Source organism: Anastrepha ludens, chromosome 6 (genome assembly GCF_028408465.1).
Source record: "Anastrepha ludens isolate Willacy chromosome 6, idAnaLude1.1, whole genome shotgun sequence".
NCBI classification, from domain to species: Eukaryota; Metazoa; Arthropoda; class Insecta; order Diptera; family Tephritidae; genus Anastrepha; species Anastrepha ludens.
The window spans coordinates 105338047-105358718 of NC_071502.1; the positions used below are offsets into that span (position 1 = coordinate 105338047).

Genomic DNA, 20672 nt, shown 5'->3' on the forward strand with positions numbered 1-20672 from the left:
ACGAGGTCACCGTTGTGATACTGATACGTGCTTACGCTGTTCTTGTTTTTGTATTCTTCGCCTAGTGTTAATGACTAATGTGCAATATCCTTGCGAAGCACACAAATATATGCGCATAGATGTGTGGCAAGGACACGAGCAGTGCACGTTTTTTCGGTTTTCGGTTTTCTAGTGGCGGCTGGACACGCGACGCCTATGGCCGACGTCGAGTGGTCAATGAAAGTTTCGTTAATTTGGCTACGACTTTTAAGGTGGATTTACTGATTGAAACGGCGATTTTTATTTTGTTATAAGCTTCGTTCTATGGCATAAGCACACGCACACACATTCAGACATGCTGCGGTCTGTTGTGGAGCTTTAAAAATTTCGCACAACTCACTTGGCGTGTGCCGGGTTGGTGGGATTCGGTTGTGGAGCTAGTCGTCGTGCTGTTCGATTCAGTCTGTCATTGACTTTCGTGTTGTGCGCATAGTTGAGACGCTGCTTAGTGTTCGTTGAAACGGATTTCTGTGCTCGTTCGGACGCATATCCTGTGGTGTTTTTTGTTTTTTTGTTCTATCCTCTGTGCTGGTGTTTGTGCGACGGTGGGTGAAATTTCTTGCCAGCGTTAAAATTAAATTTTCCGCTAACATTTTCGTGCTGGTTCTATTACAATAAAAACAAAAAAAAAAAAACATTGTAGAGGTGTGTGTGCTTGTGTGTTTAGCGTTTGGGAGGCACCAGGGTCCCTCGCTTCCGTATCCGGTAATTGAAAATGTTGAAAAAGTGGATTTGAAATGAAGTAAATCTCTTAAATAGAGTTCAAATATACATTTGCATGGCACAATTTATTTTTGTTTTTTTTTGTGAGTGGCAAAACGCCCTAGTTTTTGCATGGAAATCCGACCGCAGTGCATGCGAAGTTTGCATGGTGTTCAAATATGGCTGTGGAAAAATAAAAATTGCAGGCAAAACAGTGAAATTGATAGAATAATTTAACGCTATAAAAAGCGGTAAACGAGCAAAGTCACATGGGAGAAGGTTTAAATAAAATATTGAAAAATATTTTTTTCTCAAAATAAAGAAAGAAAAAAGCAAACAAACAGGCAAATAAAAATAATAATTTATAAAAATACGTATGGGAACACATAAAACCAAAATATTAAAAAATATATACTGGAGTGAATCAAAAATTAATCCCCCACCCGCACACACACTCATCTTTAAACCCTTTCCATAAGAACAAGGACATAATCACTGCCTTTGTGCTGGCTATAACACACAAGGGCTCACGGAGCCCCTGTCCATTCCTTTGCCTCTCTCTCTCTCTCCCTTACATTCTCTCTTATTTTACTGTATTATTGCAGCTTTGTGGTCCGTCCATTTTTTGGTTTTTTTTGTGAGCTGTGAAATGTTATTTTTATGCGCCACCATAAGGATACATGTCAAAAGAATAAACGGTGCTCGTAGCGACGTGTTGAAAGCATATCAAATTTTGTGCTGCCCAGTTAGGTTGTCAAAAATAGGTTGTAAATTGAAGTTCTTAAAAAGGACGTGCATACGGAGTAGTAGAAACGTATGTATGAAGCTGGTGTACGTGGGACAGAGGAAGGCATTTAATGTATGAAGAGTCAGTGGGGCTTAAAAGCACACAAGCACACACATACAAAGGAAGCGCACTTTGAAGGCTTCCACCGAAATCCATTTATTTTTATTTGTTTTTTGTTTTTTTATACGCGTATCTTTTTAAAATATGGAGTGCATATGAGGTAGGGTTGATCCAATTATTTAGTAAAAGCAAGGCATAATTAAAATTAAAAAAAGGAAAAAAATAATAATGCACATAAAAAATTGCAATTGAATTTGCGAGTCTTCTCCTCGCTGTAGAAAGGCACTTAAAGCAGTTGTGAGCTAACAAAAGTTGAGCATGAAATGGAGTGTGACATTTACGAGCGCTCATTGAGCTGAATTTCAATAGAATTTATGACTTTTCAGTTCCTCTGGCAAGTCATTCAAAGCAAACGCAGAAGGTAGCTGGCTGTAAAAAGTAATCATTTTGCATAAGAAATGCTACCTTTTTTGAAGCAAATTTTTCATATCAGAATTGAGCTCGAAGTTTGCTATTGCCTTTCAGAGGGCTACAGGTGCCCGTTTTCTTTCGTTTCATGTTTGAGATTCACACTGAGCTTTGAACCTTAATTCTACTTGACTTCGGCGGCCTACTATTAAATTAGTTTTAATTATTTAAGTTACTGTTAAATATTTCGCTTTGAAAAGAAGTTCTCCTTAAATAAATTTTTAAGTGGAGGCAACGGGAGCCCTTTAAATTTTGATAGCGCTGCCAGATTGACTAATGCCATATCACGTTAAAAGCACCAGCCAAAGGAAATCATACCATTATATTTTTAAAAAAGTTTTGCAAATAAAAGGCTTTCCAATAAGAGGTGTTATTCCCGTAAAAGATCAACGGTTCCGTTGCTTGTGTGGCACGTAGCGCCGTGTTGTTGAAAATAAACGTTGTCCATATCAATACCATCCAATTCCGGCCATAAAAAAATCGTTAATCATCTCTCGATAGCGCAATCCATTTGCCGTAACTGTTGCTCCAGCTTCATTTTCGAAAAAGTAAGGTCCAATGACTCCGCCAGACTATAAAACGCACCAAACAGTCACACGTTGAGAATAGAGAGGCTTTTCAACAATAACTTTTGGATTTTCTGAGCCCCAGATCCGACACTATTGCTTTTTGACAAGCCACCGAGGTGGAAATGGGCCTCATCACTCAAGATGATTTTTCGATGGAATTCCATTTTCATGCATTTTAACGTCCCAATCAGCAAAGATACAACGTTGTTGATGATCGGCCGGCTTGAGTTCTTGTGTTAACTGGACTTTATAAGCCTTAAGACCCAAATCTTTATGCAAAATACGGTGTAATGACGTTTGTGGAATGCCTAATTCCAGAGAACGACGAGGAATGGACAAACCTGGGTTTTCTTCAACACTTTCGGCTACAACGGCAATATTTTCGGCTGTTCTTAAGCGACGTGCACGGGTTTTATTCTTCACATCACTAACTTGTCCCAACAGCTCGAATTTTTTCACCTATTTCTGTATTGTGGTCCGACAAGGTGCTTCAGGGTAACTCAAAAATGTTCGAGTTTTACGAACCGTCTCTGTCAAATTTATGGCTGCCATTTTTATGGTGAATTTTAATAATTTAAATGCGTTGTTTAAGCGTGTATCGTTCCATTTTTATTAATGGCGTAGTTTTTACTTGTCAAATATCAAAAAATGACAGCTTCAAAAGTGGCATCTACCGAAATAGCGGGCTATCCAAAACAACACCTGTTATCGGAAAATAGTTTACACATACGTAACCAGCGACCTTAATATACGAAGTTTAATTAAAATTAGAAAATTATTATATCTTTTAAAAGTCGTCTAGCATATAAGACCTGCCATATGGAATTTTCAGAAACCAACTTCAGATTCGTATTCAGCAGCCGCTAAAACACAACTATCCGCTGTTTAACCAAAATCGGATACTTGTTATTGAAAGTCATCTGCCATATTGGATCTGGAATTTTGAAAATCTAGCTTCTTATTCAGGCTCAGCGACCTCAAAAACCCCTGTGTGCGCAATTTTATTAAAATTCACTAATGGCTTCATAACTCTGCCACTTTTTAGGGGCTTCTGGCCTACAGTGCATAGAACAGTAGACTCCGAAAAAACGTGCTGAACTATTCAGCTGTGCATTCAAAATAGTTTCTCAATTATAAAACTAACGACGACGCACGATTCCCGTCCAATGCAGTTAAAAAGAGGTAAAATTGTAATTTTTTGCCAAAACCTTTATTAATTGAAGAATAATCTCTTCACGTCCAAAAATGTATTGTTTTGTACATCCTTACACCTTTATTCGGGGAGTTATTTTACGTGAAAGGTGTACAATAACAGCTCAAGAACTGTAATTCTACTGAAAGCTAGCACACAGCGTGAAATTGCCGCCATATCGACGCAAACATTAACTAAAATGATGGAGAGCCCCGAAAAAAGATTGACCGTTACGGCCAAAGTTGGTCCTTTGTGTGATATTATCAGCTCGAAAAAGTAGTTGGAACAAATCTCCTTGAACTAAAATACATTTTTATACAATTAAACAACAAAAAAGGCTTTTTACTCATTCATTTTTTTAAACAACTACTTCAAATGATCAACCCTATATAATAGGTTTTAAATTCCCTCAGAAATCTACAAAGTAATATTTGGTCGAACTTTTAAATGCTTTCAAAGAGCTCTTGAGAGTTCTTGATGTTACTTATAGGTATTAACTTTTTACTCTTACGCAACTGTCCGGCGTGGAGATGGGACGAATCCTGAGCTTCATAACAGCCACAAAATGATTCCCCGAAGAAAAATAAATGAGGTTATCGTGTCGTTAATTAGTATCACAACGGACCTGTAAGGTCTGAGTGAGTTGGTCGTACAGACCGACTAGCACTATAACTTAACCTATAGGTAGATAGAAAGAATAAATAAAAAGCCGGCGAAATTTATTAACCGAAACATGATCGGAAATCCTTCCTAAAGTAATCCGGAATAAATGAAAAATTAATTTCATTTCTTTAAATTTAATCTCAAATTCTGACTTTTCACCATCTTAAAATAATTGCTTTTTAACACCAATATTTTAGAAAAGAATTTGTTTCTCTAAATCATGAAGGAGTTTAAAGTTCAGTGTGTGCTATCTACAGTAGTTGGTGATCATCAGTACCCTTTTGGCACTGATGGGCTAAGTTTCGAATTCGATTTGCACTAATTTTATTCCACTTTTTGAAAAAATATCGCAAAAGAAACTGTTAAAAGAACTCCCCAGAGAACTCCACAGCGCGTACGTGGAACTAGAAGTATATCCTTCCCAGCTATCGATGTGTTTAGGGTACATTCTCAATTTACCTATGGCTTATGAGTTGAGAAATGAAAATATTTGCTAGACGAATAAAATAATAAATCAAAGCGAAAATTGCTACATACCGTCTTTTTCCGAAAATAATACACTGTCTTGCTTTCTTTTTTTGGGCCAAAATACGCGCTAGGGCTTATTTTCGGGGGAGGGCAAAATTAAAAGTATATTTATATATTTTTATTTAATATTTATTCTACACAGAATACTGAAATTTAAATTTATTCAATTAGAGTCATGCCATCTTCTTCTGGAACAACGTCATAAATAAAATTCTGAATAATATTCTGATTTTCTTCCAAATCCATTTCCTGTTGAATCATTGGTCCGAATCTCCCATATCTTGCAATACAGCTATCGTTAAATGAATACTTCTTGTCTAAGTAGCCTGTTCGTAGTGCATTGGAAACATCACTATCTGTTATTTTGTCTCATAAATTTTTTACCCAATTCTCAATTTCTTGTAAGCTTGGTTTTACAAAATTACCTCTATGATTTCTCACCATTCTGTTTACAATATATTCATTGATTTCATTCCGTATATGATTATTGAATGCCTTGTTTATTGCAATGTTAAGTGTTTGGAGGTAACCTACAGGAATTATTATTTGATCAATCTTCCTCTCAGCAAGAAAGTTTTTCATGTCTTTAGCGCGGTGGGCACTGGCTAAATCGCAAACTAGTAAACCTCTATTCTGATCCCTCAACAGTGGTGGCAGCATAAAATCAACCCACTTTCTTATAACTGCTAGGGTACATCAGGCTTTTTCACTTTCAATAACATAAATTCCTGAAACACGTTGAATCTGGTCTTTTTTACCTTTAGTGATTAAAAATGACTTTCTTGCCATCTACACGAATCGCCAAATAGGAGGTAGCACGTACGATAGTGCACGTACAACCAGTAGAAGGAACGTAAATTGGTGAAGAAGCCTTGTGGTGAAATGTTGCTTGAGCTTCTTGGCCTAGGAATACCGCGGTTTCATCCAAAGCAATCATGTTGAAGAGTTGGTTTTTAAAAAAATCAATGCCATCAACAAAAAGCTTAAACGCAAGTGCACGCTTAACAATTGCATTATCTTCCAGCTTAAACAATGTTGTTGATCTGTTAGAGACAATTCATATCGTTTAAGGAAGTTGTCCAACCAGAATGACGATGCTTTAAATTCTTCTGTGGATATATCAAATTCAATTGCTGGGGGCAAATTTTTAAATATCAGCTCTGCGCACAACTAAAGCCATTGCTCAGCTGTCTGCAATCCATTTCCAGATGCAATCTTCTAACTCAGAATATAACGGCTGCCGACCTGATCCAACTCTGCGTGTTTTCTCATTTGCTTGGCCCACTAGTTGACACAGGTAATCGTAGTCTGCACGCCATTTACGAACCATACGTAGATCCAGCATCTTCTCTTTACAGAATACTACATGATTTACACCCTGGAGTCTTCCATGATTCCCCTTTAGTACTCGATGGAATAGCTCCTTCGTTTTGTACCCATTTTAATGAATTCTTTTGGTCACATTATTTTAACATGGGCTTATTTTCGGGGGATGTTTTATTTTACAAAAAGTTCCGAAAATCACGAATATTAACTCGTTTAGGTTAAGCAGCCATTCTTCCATTCGTATTGAGAAAAGTGTCACAGGGGATTCTAATTACGATTATGAATCTATAGTAATATTCTCCCATTCTTCTTAAAACAATTTCTTGACGAATTACAGAAAAACGAAAGTGATTCTGAACGAATTTGTATTATACCAAATTTTTTGAAAAGAGATGTCACAGCGAATTCTTAACAGATAAACTTCCAAAGTGTCGTAATACGCTTCCATTATTCTTGGTAAAAAAAGGCTTAAAAATGGATATGAAGGTAGAATTCGGACCCTTCTTACAAACTTATTATGTCTCTAGGAAGAGTATTGACCTAAATGAATATTTTTTTATTATTTTTGAAGATGTCATTATTCTTCAAGGCAAAAAGAACAAAAAATGTCATAGAGAGCCTCTTACCTTTATCTTCAATTACTCTCTGGCCTCAGTTATATTTGTTGACGATTGAAAACAAATAAAATAAGTACCGATTTTGCTTGAGCCGTTGCTCTAAAATTATTTGTTGGCATTAATAGACTGAGTGAGATTATGATTGCGTGCGAGCTGCACGCATCCATTTTTGTTAGAAAGCTTTTCTCTATGCTTTGAATATTTCCATGAAAGCCTTAAGCCGTAGCCAAATCTCATTTATTGGTTAGAAGGAACGGTTATTTCGTAAATCTTTACTCCCTGTTTCTTGTTATTAATTTCTGTTTTAATATCTTGAGACTGAACCTAATCAAGTTGAATTTGGAGGTGTAATTTTCGAGTTGTTTACATCACCCATTTATAGTTCAGGTTATTTTCAATTCACTCATGGACTTTCTTCTTCTTCACATGATTTTCATGAGCACCAACTTCTAATATATTTAAAAGCAGAATTAAATCGAAACATATATTTAAGTGAATGGAATGGATGGCTCGAATTTTCCAAGCTCTCAGGCGGTATTGTCAATACAGCTAAAGTATAGGGTAGAGAACCTAAAAGAACTGTTTAAACTTCCCTGATTTTTTTTATAAATCTGAACAGTTTTTCTAGCGAAAGAGAATGCAGCTTGTCTCTTCTCAACAACACCCTCAACACCAAACCCAAAAAAGTACCATCTAGGTCAGGTTAGGTTATGGTGGTAGCCAACTCACTTAGGCCTTACAGGCCCATTGTGACGCCACTATGCGACACGGGAACGCCATTTATTTTTCTTCGTGGAACCATTTTGTGGCTCTTATGAAGCGCAGGATTGGTCTCATCCCCTCGCTACACATTTTCGTAAGAGAATTGAAAAAATATTTTCCTACAAAACCTGCTCTGATTTTAGCTAAGGCTGGACAATTTCAACTGTTACTTCCTCTACAACTTTTACAATATTCATGGGAGAAAACTCCTAGTCTCAAGGAATGTCTGCCAAAATAGCCAATGACCGGTAACACAAGCTAGGACCTTCGAGATATGCTCTCTTGAGCGACTAAGCAGTTCCTTTGCCTTTTTCTTGTTTATTTGCGGCCAAAGTAGCCTGGTTGTTACGCATGTACCTTCATCTCTCATCTCATGACCTATTGGCCTCTTGGATAATGTTATTATTATTCATTTGCTCCTGGCCATAGGTTTGGTTAGGTTCACCTGGCTGGCTGAAAGCCATCACCATCCATCTTTAGTGGTACCAAATGAAGCTTGACCCTATCGTTTCCATGTAGTAGGCTTCTTGTAATATGCCTGCGTGAATCTAAGTATGCTCTGAAGCTCTAACCCCGAGAGACATTCTAACCTCTCATATTGTAGAGCTTCTAAACATTTCATTCGGATTCTAGCTAATGCAAGGCAAGAACATAGAAGGTGTTCAAGAGTTTCCCTCTCTTCTAGTTCATTGCAAAATCTGCAGTTATCATTGTTTGCAATTCCCATTTTGTGTGCGTGTGCCGCTTGTGGCCATAGGTATATCAATGGTACTTCTATCACTGAGTAGTTGAAGAGTAGCACCTTCCTTAGCTGGCTCATCGGCTTTACAATTTCTCAATGTACCATCTAAGTCTGGATCCGGGTAGCGGCAGAGCAAATGTTCTTCACCCACCCAACAAGATGTACGCGGTCGTTCGTCAGTGACGCCGAAGGGGATTATATGTGGCCGTCATGGGTTGTGCCCGGCAGTTGACCTATCAGATCTTGTAACTCACTCCTTCTCTATGTGGAGAGGAATTTCGCTATCAGAGTTGTTGTTTTGCAGCTGTCACTACGGCTCTCTACGGCTTTATTAATACAAACCTTTATATACTCGATCTCATCCACTTTACGTGGACCTACATAAAACTGGCTGCGCGCCAATTGGATGCTGCAAAGACCGGCAGTTCGACAATTCTTCAGCCAGTTCATTGCCTTGAATACCACAGCGTCCTGATACTAATATAGTTTCAAGCTTATTCCATTTTACACAGAGTTCAGCTCCAATTCACATTCTCGGACCACTTTTGAAGAGGTGAGAGCAGCTTTCAAAGCCATTAAAGCAGCTTGCTTGGCACTGCAGACGCTGATCTTGTGCCCTCGCCACCGTTTCTGATTACTTGTGTTTGTTCTCTTTCAGTGTAAATATTATTTTAAGTACAATCGCTGTTATCTGCGGCCACAAGTGAGTTGAATAACAAATTATTAGCCTTTGTTTTAAATTGAACTTTCCAATTGAGTGAGAAAAATGGGCGGTATGAGTAATTGAAAGAAAAATCCTTACAAAAACCATCCTTTTTATATTTTCTTCACACAAGTGCAAAACCATTTTAATGGCTATTTTTATAATTATAATCTTTGCTCGCTCTCCATCTGCTACTATCCTCGTTTATCAACCTCTGTCTCTTTGTATTTCTTTTAGCTTACAAATAATCATTTTGGCATCAATCAGACTGACTGCACTGAAAAGCTTAGCATTCGCACCACTATTTGTATGAAAACGTTTTGTATATGTTTGTGTGAGTCACTGCAAGTAATTGAGCACAGCAAGGATAATTACATATACACAAGCAAATATGTATGCATGTTTTGTTGCAATCTTTTGTCGAGCATAAGAGTGAATTGTTTGAAAATAAAATAAAATATAAATGCATAGGTACAGTGAGACAAAAAATTCAATTCAATTCATATACCTGGTAGCTAAAATGAACCTACGTGAATGTACGGCTGTAACAACAAATCAAATGTTGTCAAATGAAATAAACATCTATAAATTTTTAGACCTCAATAGCTTTTCTTTCGAAATAATAGCGTTTCTATGCAAATAGTTTTTGTGTTGAAGCCCACAAACTATCTTTTCACTTATTGTGCCCACTTCGGTACACTCTAATAGGTGTCGTTGTGGTATGAAATTAACCAAAGGTATAAAGAATAATGAAGAAGTAAGTTTCGTAAGGCTTTTTTGGACTAGCCTTTTAAAAATTTAAGAAATCGGCGTCTGAAGCGATTGCGAAGAACATCAAAAGTATGAATTTGCGGCATGAAAATAAATAAGATTTTCTTAAAATTTTCACATTGCTTTAAAGTCTTATTTGTTGCACCAAAAAGCAAAAGCAATGTTTGAAAAAAAGTTAACCCGATAACGACCAAATTAATTAATTAAAAATTAAAATAATGGAAAATAAAAAAAAACAAAAATAACCCTACAGACATTAAAAATCTTAGCATCACTTTATGACAAAAAAATAAACAAGGGTTTCTTTGAAATAAAATCTTAGTTAGCCTACAATTCTCAGCTTTTCTCTGTACAAAATTGAAATCTGCTAAAAAATCTTATTAGTTGAACTGTAAAACTGTAAAACATTGTTTGAACATAAGAAAAAAATATTAACCCATTAACGACCAAAGTAATTAATCTAAATTGAATTAAATTAATTAAAAATGTATGCTAAAAATAACACAGAAAACGTTGAAAATCTTAGTATAAATTTGTGGTGTGAAAATAAACGTGATTTTCTTTGAAACAAAATCTTGATATGTAAGCCTCAATACCCACCTTGTTCTCTAGACGAAATGAAAATCTTCTAAAAAGCCTTGCAAATTGAACAAAAAACTGAAAGAATTACTTAAAGAAGTAAGCCAAGCAAACAAAAAACAAAAAAAAAAAAAAATTAACCCATTCACGACCAACAAAAAATTTGTGCAAAAAAATGAAAAAATATAAAAAATAGTACATAAAGGTTTTTTCAAGAACAATAAAAACTGTATCATGAACTTTCGCAAGAAAGCAAATAATATATTCTTTAAAATAAAACTTTTACGGATTTACAATGTGTACCACTTTTTGTGTAAAAATTAATAACAGGTATAATTAGTGCACTTTGTGTCAAAATATTAGTAATAATGGGTAAAAAAGAAAATAACTCTAGCAAAAAAAAAAAAACAAAAAATTAACCCATTCACGACCAAAAAAAATTAACCCTCTCACGACTTTTCAACATAAACTTATTACTTTATCGCTTACTCAAATATATATATGCATATAAAGTTGTCGCTTACGCCCTTTTTGGGTGGTGGCCGAGCTCCTCCTCTTATTTGAGGCGTGCGTCTTTATTTTGTTACGGCAGATATTTTTTATGATATTTATGAAAAATCTTTTCCATGGTAGAAATACACTCGAAAGTTTGGCGTTGCCTGCCCAGGGGAGACTACTCTAAAAAACACTTTTTCTATTATTTCAAATTTTGTGGTCAGGGTTTCGAACCTGTGTATTTTCGCATGGTAGTTATGCACAATCCATTGGACTAAGGCTTTAGCACGTAATGCTTCTATTATACAGACTGTACGCATTTTAAAATTGCTTCAAATTTTTATGTCTTTTTGCGCTCTCTCAGCGAAAGTTAAAATTTTGTCGCCACTTCATTTGCTGGTTACCTAAAAAAGACGGTATTAAACTTATAACGCAATTGAATTAAGAGAGTGAAAATAAGTCTTAATATATTACTCATTTTTGTATTGCTTTAAATTATTTTATTTAATACCAAATTACATTTTTTAACCGTCAATATCGATAGATCTATGTATTTTTTTGCATCTCACTAATCAACTGTACGGACAAATATTTCACTCACTGTAAATATGCGTTATGTGTTCGTATGGACTTTTGTATTTTTGTCCCATGTCTTTGCTGGCGCTCGACACAAATGAATTCTGGAAAATAATGAAACCGAATTTATTGAAATTTGTGGCTTAATTGATATTTATTTTAAATGTAAGATAAGAATCCATGATAATTTACGCAAGTGATGAGATTGAAGGGAAAAAGATAGATATTTAAAAATTTATGTTGGCAAACTCTTATCCAAATTGCCATCCTCTATTCTTATTAAAATTGAATTAATAGCAAAGACAAAAATGGAAAATTGTCATAATTTTGTAGATGTTTATCTTCTTGTGAATGAGTGAGAGATAATTTCTGGTTTTAGTCATGATAAAATAATTTCTTTGAAAGCAATTTCACTTTAAAAAGCTCCACAGACACTAAATATGTATAATCAATCATTCAATTCAAAGTAACAGTGACCGTATTCAGGGTGGGCCATGTAAAATTTGCTTTTTGAATCGGCTATAAAAAAAAAATATTTTTTCATTGAAGATTTTTTTTTATTTTGATTGTTTGGGCTCCAATTTCATGAATGGCAACTTCGATTTCGTATTTTAAAGCATCAATCGTCTCTGAATGGTTCGCACAGCATTTGTCCTAACGGCTCCCCACAAAAAATAGCCCAACGGGCTTAAATCATAGCTCCGAGGCGGCCAAGTGATATCGGAATTTGGGCTGAGTATTCGGTTTTCAAAAACGGTAGCCAAAAGTTGGAGAGTAACTTTGGCAGTGTGACAAGTTGCACCGTCCTGTTGAAACCAAAAGTCGTCCCTGCCATCCTCTTCAATTTTTGGAAACAATTCGTTGAGCATGCCACGGTAACGCTCGCCATTTACTGTAACCGCGGCTCCTTGCTCATTTTCGAAAAAAAAATGGCCCGATGATGTGGCCAGACCAAAAACCGCACCAAACAGTGACTCGTTGTGGATGCATTTGCTTCTCTACAGTAACGTGTAAATTTTCTGAGCCCCAAATCCGACAATTTTGCTTATTGACGTAGCCACCGATGTGAAAATCAGAAAACAAGAAAAAGGCTCACCACCTTGGAAATAGGTTTTCAATATTTCCCACTTTTGTTCAAGCGTATAGCGTCCCATTTCGTAAATGTCAAACCTTTAAGTAAATTATGAACACATTTGACATGTCATTTGTGTTACCACTCTCAAAAGAATAGGTGGTTCAAAAAGCAAACGCTATATGGCCCACCCTGTAGATGACATACTCACAAAAATACGGCCGAATTACTCCAGCGCGTGAACGCCGCACCATACACTAGCTTTGAGTAGATGTATCTCACGGTGATTTTCAGTACTCCAAAAATAAATATTGTACTTATTAAGGTAACCGCTTAACTGGAAATTCACCTTGTCGCTCATCGACACAAAGTCGTACTTTTCGTTGTTGAGATTGGGGATGACTTGCCAGTAATTCACACAGGACTGACGGCCAGTAGGCATTAACTCATGCACAATTTGTACTTCGTACGGGAACGTGTGTAACCTTTCACTAAAACTCATTGTATGGTCCATCTGGTGTTGCTTTATTGCGTGGCTCATTGTCTGGCTGATGTTTCTTCGTTCTCAGCGAGATCGGCAGCCACAGACACGATATTCTCGAATGAACGCCCTTCGAGGTCTTGCGTGGTTCTAGTTCGTAGGAGTCGAGCAGCTGAGCGCCGAAATCTTTGACCAGTTGGCGCAAGACGATTAATAGATCGTCGTCGATATCATTTGTAAAAATTATAACATCTATCGATAGGATGTTTAATTCTGCGCTGTAGCCTCTATCATTTTTGGCTGAAATGCAATGAAGCCAAATTTAAGAGATCAATCATGAGCTCTTTAATTTTTTGTATTGTAAATTTATTTATTAATTTTTTTACCTATTTTTTATTATTTTTATTGAGAGTTTGATGAAAAAAAAAGCTGGTTTCTTCCTCAGTTGTTAGTCGCTTCAATAACCAATTGACTTATAATTAGTTTACAATTCTGTTCGTTTAACTTTCATCTAACAATTAGTTTTCACTGAACTGCTGGAGAATAAAAAAGTATTCGCATTCAAAGAGAAAAATATTCAAAAAGCTATGTGAACATAAAATTTGTGAACCTTGACGATATAAATCAGCTGAATTACTTTTAATTAACATTCAAAAGTGTCAAATGGAAATGATTACCAAGGTGTAATAACTTGTTGTTATAGCAGCATAAGACATTTGCTGTAAGTTTTTGAGGAATGCTGTTGAGGTGACAGCACTTGGGCGTATTTAAATCATGGTCGTTCCGCCCACATAGAATTGACTTTCGTGGAAGCCTTGATTGCTAGAGCGTAAGAAATATGAAAAAAATATATTTATTCACTTAATTCGTATACTTTTATTTAATTTGTTGGCTTTAAGTAGTTCAAACTTAAAAAATCTTAGATCTAATTCTTGTCAATAAATTGAATGAAATTGCAAGCAGCTGCTTCTAATCAGCTGTTGATAATTCTTGACAGTGTAAAATTGTTGAAGCAAGTATTCCTGCAAGTATTTTGAAAGTGCGAATGACAAATCCTGATTATTTATGAAAATTATTACAAGTCATCAACTAATCGAACAAACCTTAGGAAGCCACTAAGTCATTATACATACATAGATTCTTTTAATATTATGTGGTGGATAATTTTGAACTGAAAAAAATTATAAAAAATGCAAAGGAAAACGCCGATTGAGTTTTATTGTAGCATCCAAATTAAATCAAGCTGGCTTGTGGTACTTTTTCAGCACTTTTATTGTCGCTTGAGATTAAGTGTCGGTTACGCACTTATCCATTTAGTACAAAATTTACTCTTCATAATGATTTGAAACCAATGGTGGCTTGGCTAAAAGTTGAGACTCTTTGGTTTGTTTAAAAACTTAAAAACTTCATCTTGCATGAATAGTTTTCAAGTATGCAGCCTCATTCTATTCCATTCACAATATTCCTCGCTAACTTATGAGCTTATTCACCGACATTTGGCACCTACATAGGAACAGACACCTGCAAGGATATACATATGTAAATGAAATAATTTGCATAAATAAAGGATTTAGGAACCATTTTTTCAAACGAGCTTGCAAGAAAGGACACCTTAGTTCCACTTTTGCCAGCTTGGAAGTGATTAGGCAAGTCGCTCTTCAGCTGTATGCTCATAAAGTGGGGAATTTCTTAGCACGTGCAATACGCCCAAATTCATGCTTGAGCCAAGGGACGAAAATTCAGTGTCAGCGGACTGGTAGCACTGCAGCTATATACGAGTAGTCTTATGAGCAATATGGCACAGCTCAGACCGGAATGCGGGGAGTAGAGTGGCAGCTTTAACGTTAGTTGAAACTGAAGTGATGAGCTCTCCTGACAACGGGTTCTGAACACTGTAAGGATCTTAAGTAGGATATTGGGATCCTCAACTCCAATTCGAACTGGATTGGAAATATTATCCTAGAAGTCCAAGTGTGTCTGCTTAGCTTCAAAAGGACAAAAAAGGCTTATAAGGGAAATAAGTAGAGTAAAATTTGAAAACATATGACTTACTCGTAGTTTTAACGCAATAAAAGTTTTGTTATCAAGCCAAGAAAGAACGAGAGAGAGAGAGAGAGATACAGAGGGAGAGAAATAGATATAAAAAGAAGGAGAGCAAAAAAAAGTGAAAGTAAAAATTTTTGTTTTGCAGAATGAAAATACGAGTAAATGAATTCCATCGAGTTGAAATGAGATAGGGTTAATAGCAATGTTATATAAAACCAGGAATAAAAGAACTTTTGTTTAAATTGCTTTGATACTCGAGAAGAATCATTAGGGTGTTAACAAGCGGTAGAAGAAATGAGCTACACAGGGATGCATTTTGTTCGTGGGAGAAGAACGAACGGAGAAGAGAGAGGGGATTTTGCCTCCCTTTATATATATATGTAAATATATAACAACAAATTATTTATTTTTTAACCAATCCAGTTAGCATTCTTCATTGAAATATTTAAGAAACTGTTGACGAAAGATCCCTCTTTTACATGTTAGCGTATTGTAGAATATATCAGAACCAAAAGATGATAAGAAGTAAGCGTCAATTGCAACGATTGTTGTTGAAAACAACCTTGCGCGTGTGACTGCAAATAAAACGTCAAAAGAGCATTTCCAGTGTCTCTCTTCCAGATGTCCCTGTGGGTAAATCCGCACTAAACAGTTTAACGATAAATTTATTTCCTAACATTTTTCTATGGCGAGCACGAGTGTGAAGATTGATGATCTTTGTATGGGGGAAGAGGAAATAGTGATTTTCAACGCAAATCTCTGAAGACAAAAAGTAAAAATGGTTTCTGAAATAATTTCTAGCCTATCTATGTAAATTTGGTAATGCGAGTTCTAAACTATCGAACCATGTATCGGTGTTACTAAAGTTGTAAAAAGGGTTTTAGTAACATACGGGTCGTACTGTTGTGTGAGGGATCTAAGAAGAGTGCGTCAAAATATTTAGCCTTTCTAGACAAAAGTAAAAAGTTAGATTAAGAAATTATTAGGCATTTTTGTTTTCGATAAAAAAAAAAAAAAATTAAACAAAGTTTTTCAACTACGTCGACTCTGATTCTGTCAAATTTACTGAGAGTTGAGTGGCGATACCGCTATATGGTATGCGCTCCAGTTTCTGTATTCTCTCAAACTGCGATGTGGGACTGCATTACGATGAACAGAATGCAAAAGTGATGCCCATATGGATCGCACTGCTGTGTGAGTGAACTAAGAAGATAGTGTCAAAATAATCAACGTGTTTAGCCAAAAGTGAAAAGTTAGGTTAGATTAATGTAAACAAGAAGTATTAAAGAAATGAAAGGAAGAAGAAAAAATGGGTTTCTAAATTACAAAAATTTAAACAAAGCACCAGAAAAACGTCAGCTACAGCTGTTAAATTCATTGATATAGAAGTTCGATGAACAGAATACAAAAGTGATGCCGATATGGATCATATTGCTGTGTGAGAGAACCAAGAAAAGAGCATCAAAATAATCTGTATTTTTAGCCAAAAGTGAAAAGTTAGATTAGACGTTAGCTCAACAGCTGATTCTGTCAAATTCACTGAGAGCCGAATAGGAGCACCGCAATATGCGCACAAACTGCCGTATTCTCTCAAAGTATGTTATGGGACTACTTGGGGCAGCCTGAATTTTCACAAATCACAAAAACAAAAGCAAAAATTATTCTCAAAAATAATTGGTATCTGCTTATAGAACAAAATATAAATATGAAAATATAAAGCGAAATAAAAAATATTATAAAATTTATTAAAAACGCAAAACAGGAACATTTTGTACTCAAATATGAAAGCAAGAAATGATTTCCAACTCCGTGAACAAAATCTTATTTTTAATTTAATTTTCAACGAAGAAGAAAAATGAAGTCGAATTTCGTAATTCAGTACAATATTCCCCCTGTTGATACATAAAATTTCTCATTTATTTTGCAGTGAAATTAAAAAGTAAAAAAAAAAAATTAAAATTGTAGTGAAAGAAAATTGCGAAAAGTGATAGAATCAAAAAATTCTGCACCCACCCAAAGTGGTTGAAAGGGGAAAAAGTTGTATATTGCACTTTGAGTATAAACGGAAAATATTAAGTGAGATGTGAAAGTGGAAAAAAGTCAAATGCAACAGCAAGTGCAGCGTAAAACTAAAAGTAACAACAACAAATATAATAATAAAAAATAAGGTAAAAGCAGTTTAAACGCAGAAAAAGTGCGAAATAAGTGGAAGTGAAAAGAATGCAACAACAACAACGACAGCAACAACAACAACTATGCTATCAACGGTAACAATCGTATAAATGTTGCTGGTATTAAGTCATTAAAATATTATCGCACAACTATTATCCTTGTTTGGCAGGGCAAAGGCGAGGCAGTCGCAATCTCGAGTAAAGCAAAGCAAACCAAAGCTGAGCTGAGCGGATTTGTGAACCGACCTGAAAGTTTTCGCATTGTAGGTGTGCGTGTATGTGCTTATGTGTGCACGGTGGATTGTAGTAAAAGTGTCTGCTTCGGCAATTTAGTGTTGCTGCTGAATAAACGTATCGAAGAACAACAAGCAAGTGAAAAGAAAAAAAAAAACTAAATGGTAATAGCAACAACCATAACTTATAACAATAATAAAAAGGGGCAGCAGAAGTAGCAACAAAAGCAATAACTAGCTAACTGCCAGCCAGGCAGTCATGCGAGCGAGCATTTCACCAACGCAGTAGCTGCAACAAGGCAACATAGAGACACAGAAAACAATAACAAAAAAAATATAAAAAAACGTAGCATGCTGCGAACAGCAACAAATAGAGAATCAGATAGCATTGCAATAGTAGCAACGACAGGAGTTGGCAGAACCATGGCAGAGGTCCTTACAATCAGCTCAGCTGCTGGTATCGCCGGTGAACAGTCGACAAAATGCTATGTGGGGAAGTCAGTTACAGCAACAACAACAGCAAGCAAGACAAAAGTGCCAAGTTGCAGCAGTTGTAGCAGCAGCGGCGACTGCAATGGCACAATGAAGCTAACGACTATGCCAACAACAACAACAAAAACAATAGCAGAAGCAGCAGCAGCAGCAACGACAACACCGCTAAAGAGAAAGACAAAATCACCGCTTTGGCGTTGCGCTGCGCTACTGATAAACAATAATAACAATAACAAAAGCAACAACAAATTAAATAGCAACAAATGCAATAACAATAACTGCCAACACTTCAGTTCTTGTTTTGCTGACGCTGCTCGTTCTTCTTCTGCTTCTTCTACTTCTTCACCCTCATTTGTTCATATTCGACCATCACCAACATCATCGTCATGGATATTTAGCCTTTGGCTATGGATTGCAATTTCATCATTGGTATTTGTGCAGTGTGTGCCATCACCCTCCTCTTCAATGTCCGTTTCCTCATCGGGCAGTTCGTCGGCAAACTCAGCGTCATCCAACGCAATGCAATCACCACAAAAGCGAGGTGAGTAGTACTTGAACACAGACAGTTTGTGCGAGCAGGCGGTATAGTCAGTTGTTCCTCCTTGCTATCCGCCATCGTTACTTATCAACCATCTATAGGAGTAAATGGATAATTGCGTGTGTAGCTTGCTTTGTGCAAAGCTGTATATGTATGTGTGTACATGTGTATGCATGTATGTACATTTATATAAGTAAAATTTTTGTAGACCCTATAGTGAAATCAGTGAGCTTAAATTAGTATTTAGTGCTCTATGATCGCTTGCGTCGGCGGGTAATTCTACATGCAGTGTAATAGCGGTTTCCTGCTTGGCACTGTTCTAGGCATAATTGCAGTTTCTATGCATATATTTATTTACGTCTAGTTTACAGTTTGTTATGAAAAATGTGCTTTAAGACTAGTCTCCTATGAACTAAACCGAAACCAGTTGCTTGGAAACTAGTCACTTTGCAACTTGTTACGTTGTAACTAGTTTGCGGTAATAAGGTTTGTTACATGTTACAGTCGCAATTTAATTTAAACTCTCTTTTCATGTAATTAAGGTGAAATATATAATCTTTTATTAAAAACTTGTCATGTTTGAATGATAAACACAAAACAAATATAATTTTATGCATTATAATTTTGCCATATTTCACCAAGAAGTACAGCAATTTTTTATAGGTAGATTTTTTATGGCAATACGCTCGGAGGTTTGCTATGGCCTGCCGAGGGCCGACCGCTATTAGAAGAAAATTGTTTCCATCATTTTGGTATTTCATACAAAAAGATTTGAGCCTACGCACTTCCGAATGGTAGTCACGTACCAACTCTTTCAAAGAAATTATAAACTACTACTTATAAATCGTTCAAAAATAGTTACAGGATATAATAAAAATTCATGCATTAAGAATTAAATTTTGATAAATTTTGATACTAAAAATGTATTAAAAAAAAATTAATTTTCACACTTACTAAGTGATTTAGTGATTTTTTAACCAGACCCCAACTAGTAACTTTGAAAGTAATTAGTTTGCTTCAATAAAGTTTATATTTATTTTATTAATTTGGTATTTCATACAAAAGAAAGGTCCAAAACCGCACTCAGGTCCAAAACCGCAACGCACTTTCGAATGGTAGTCACGTACCAACTCTTTCAAAGAAATTATAAACTACTACTAATAAATCGTTCAAAAATAGTTACTGCATATAACAAAAATTCATGCCTTAAGAATTCAATTTTGATAAATTTTGATATTAAAAATGTATTAAAAGAGAAATTATTTTTACACTTACATATTAAGTTATTTAGAGATTTTTTAACCAGACCCCAACTAGTTACTTTGAAACTAGTTTGCTTCAATGAAGTTTATAACAATTTCTTATAACCTCAAAATCTAAAAATAAAAAACTTTATCAGTAACTGCACCGTACTGTGCAATATTCCAATTCCAAGTTGCCAGCATAGAGAGTTGGAGTTGCAACCTAATTTACACTTTTCTTGGATATGAGTGCTCCCGTCTGTTTGCTTGCCCTTCGAGCTCTTTCATTTTCTGTTTTTCCTCCACTACAACTCGAAGTTCTACTCCATTCTTCACTTATTTGTTTGCTTATCTGCTTGCTTGGTTGATTGAATGAATTACTGAATATGTGCAATGTATGCACGTACACGCATATATATTTACCACTACATACAAATCACAGATATTGCAGCCGCTTCTGGGCTTCTCTGTTCGAGTAAATTGCAAATAAATGTCCAATATATTCTATTGTTGCTGAAATGAGGGAGTAGCAAGTTGCCATAAGGCTTCACTTGTACGTACTTTGCAAGGCATTGAAAATTGTTCTGGAGTATACAATCCACACACACACACATACGTATAGACGAGCATATACACTTTTACATTTATATCTTTATACTATCGACACAATGGAGTTATTTAAACAATGGGTGAACTTGTAGTGCATTAAAAGTTGAAGCAATAGAAGCTGGGGCCGATAGACCTGCCAAATTGGTTTTCGAAAATAGCTCAAAAATAAAATATTACCTTAAGCATAGAAAAGATAATTTATTAACTGAA

The 20672-nt window shown here is 35.7% G+C and overlaps 1 protein-coding gene across 3 annotated transcripts in view; it reads left to right on the plus strand.

Moving 5' to 3' along the window:
- LOC128868262 (uncharacterized protein DDB_G0281497-like) overlaps nt 1-20672 on the plus strand; it is a 115150-nt gene continuing 94478 nt past the window's right edge. Inside the window, exons 1-2 of one of the 3 annotated variants that reach the window (XM_054110138.1) lie at nt 1-584; nt 17106-18615. In XM_054110138.1, the coding sequence (XP_053966113.1) occupies nt 17934-18615 (682 nt within the window). In that variant the 5' untranslated portion in view covers nt 1-584; nt 17106-17933. The other 2 variants (XM_054110139.1, XM_054110141.1) reach the window with 2 other exon arrangements.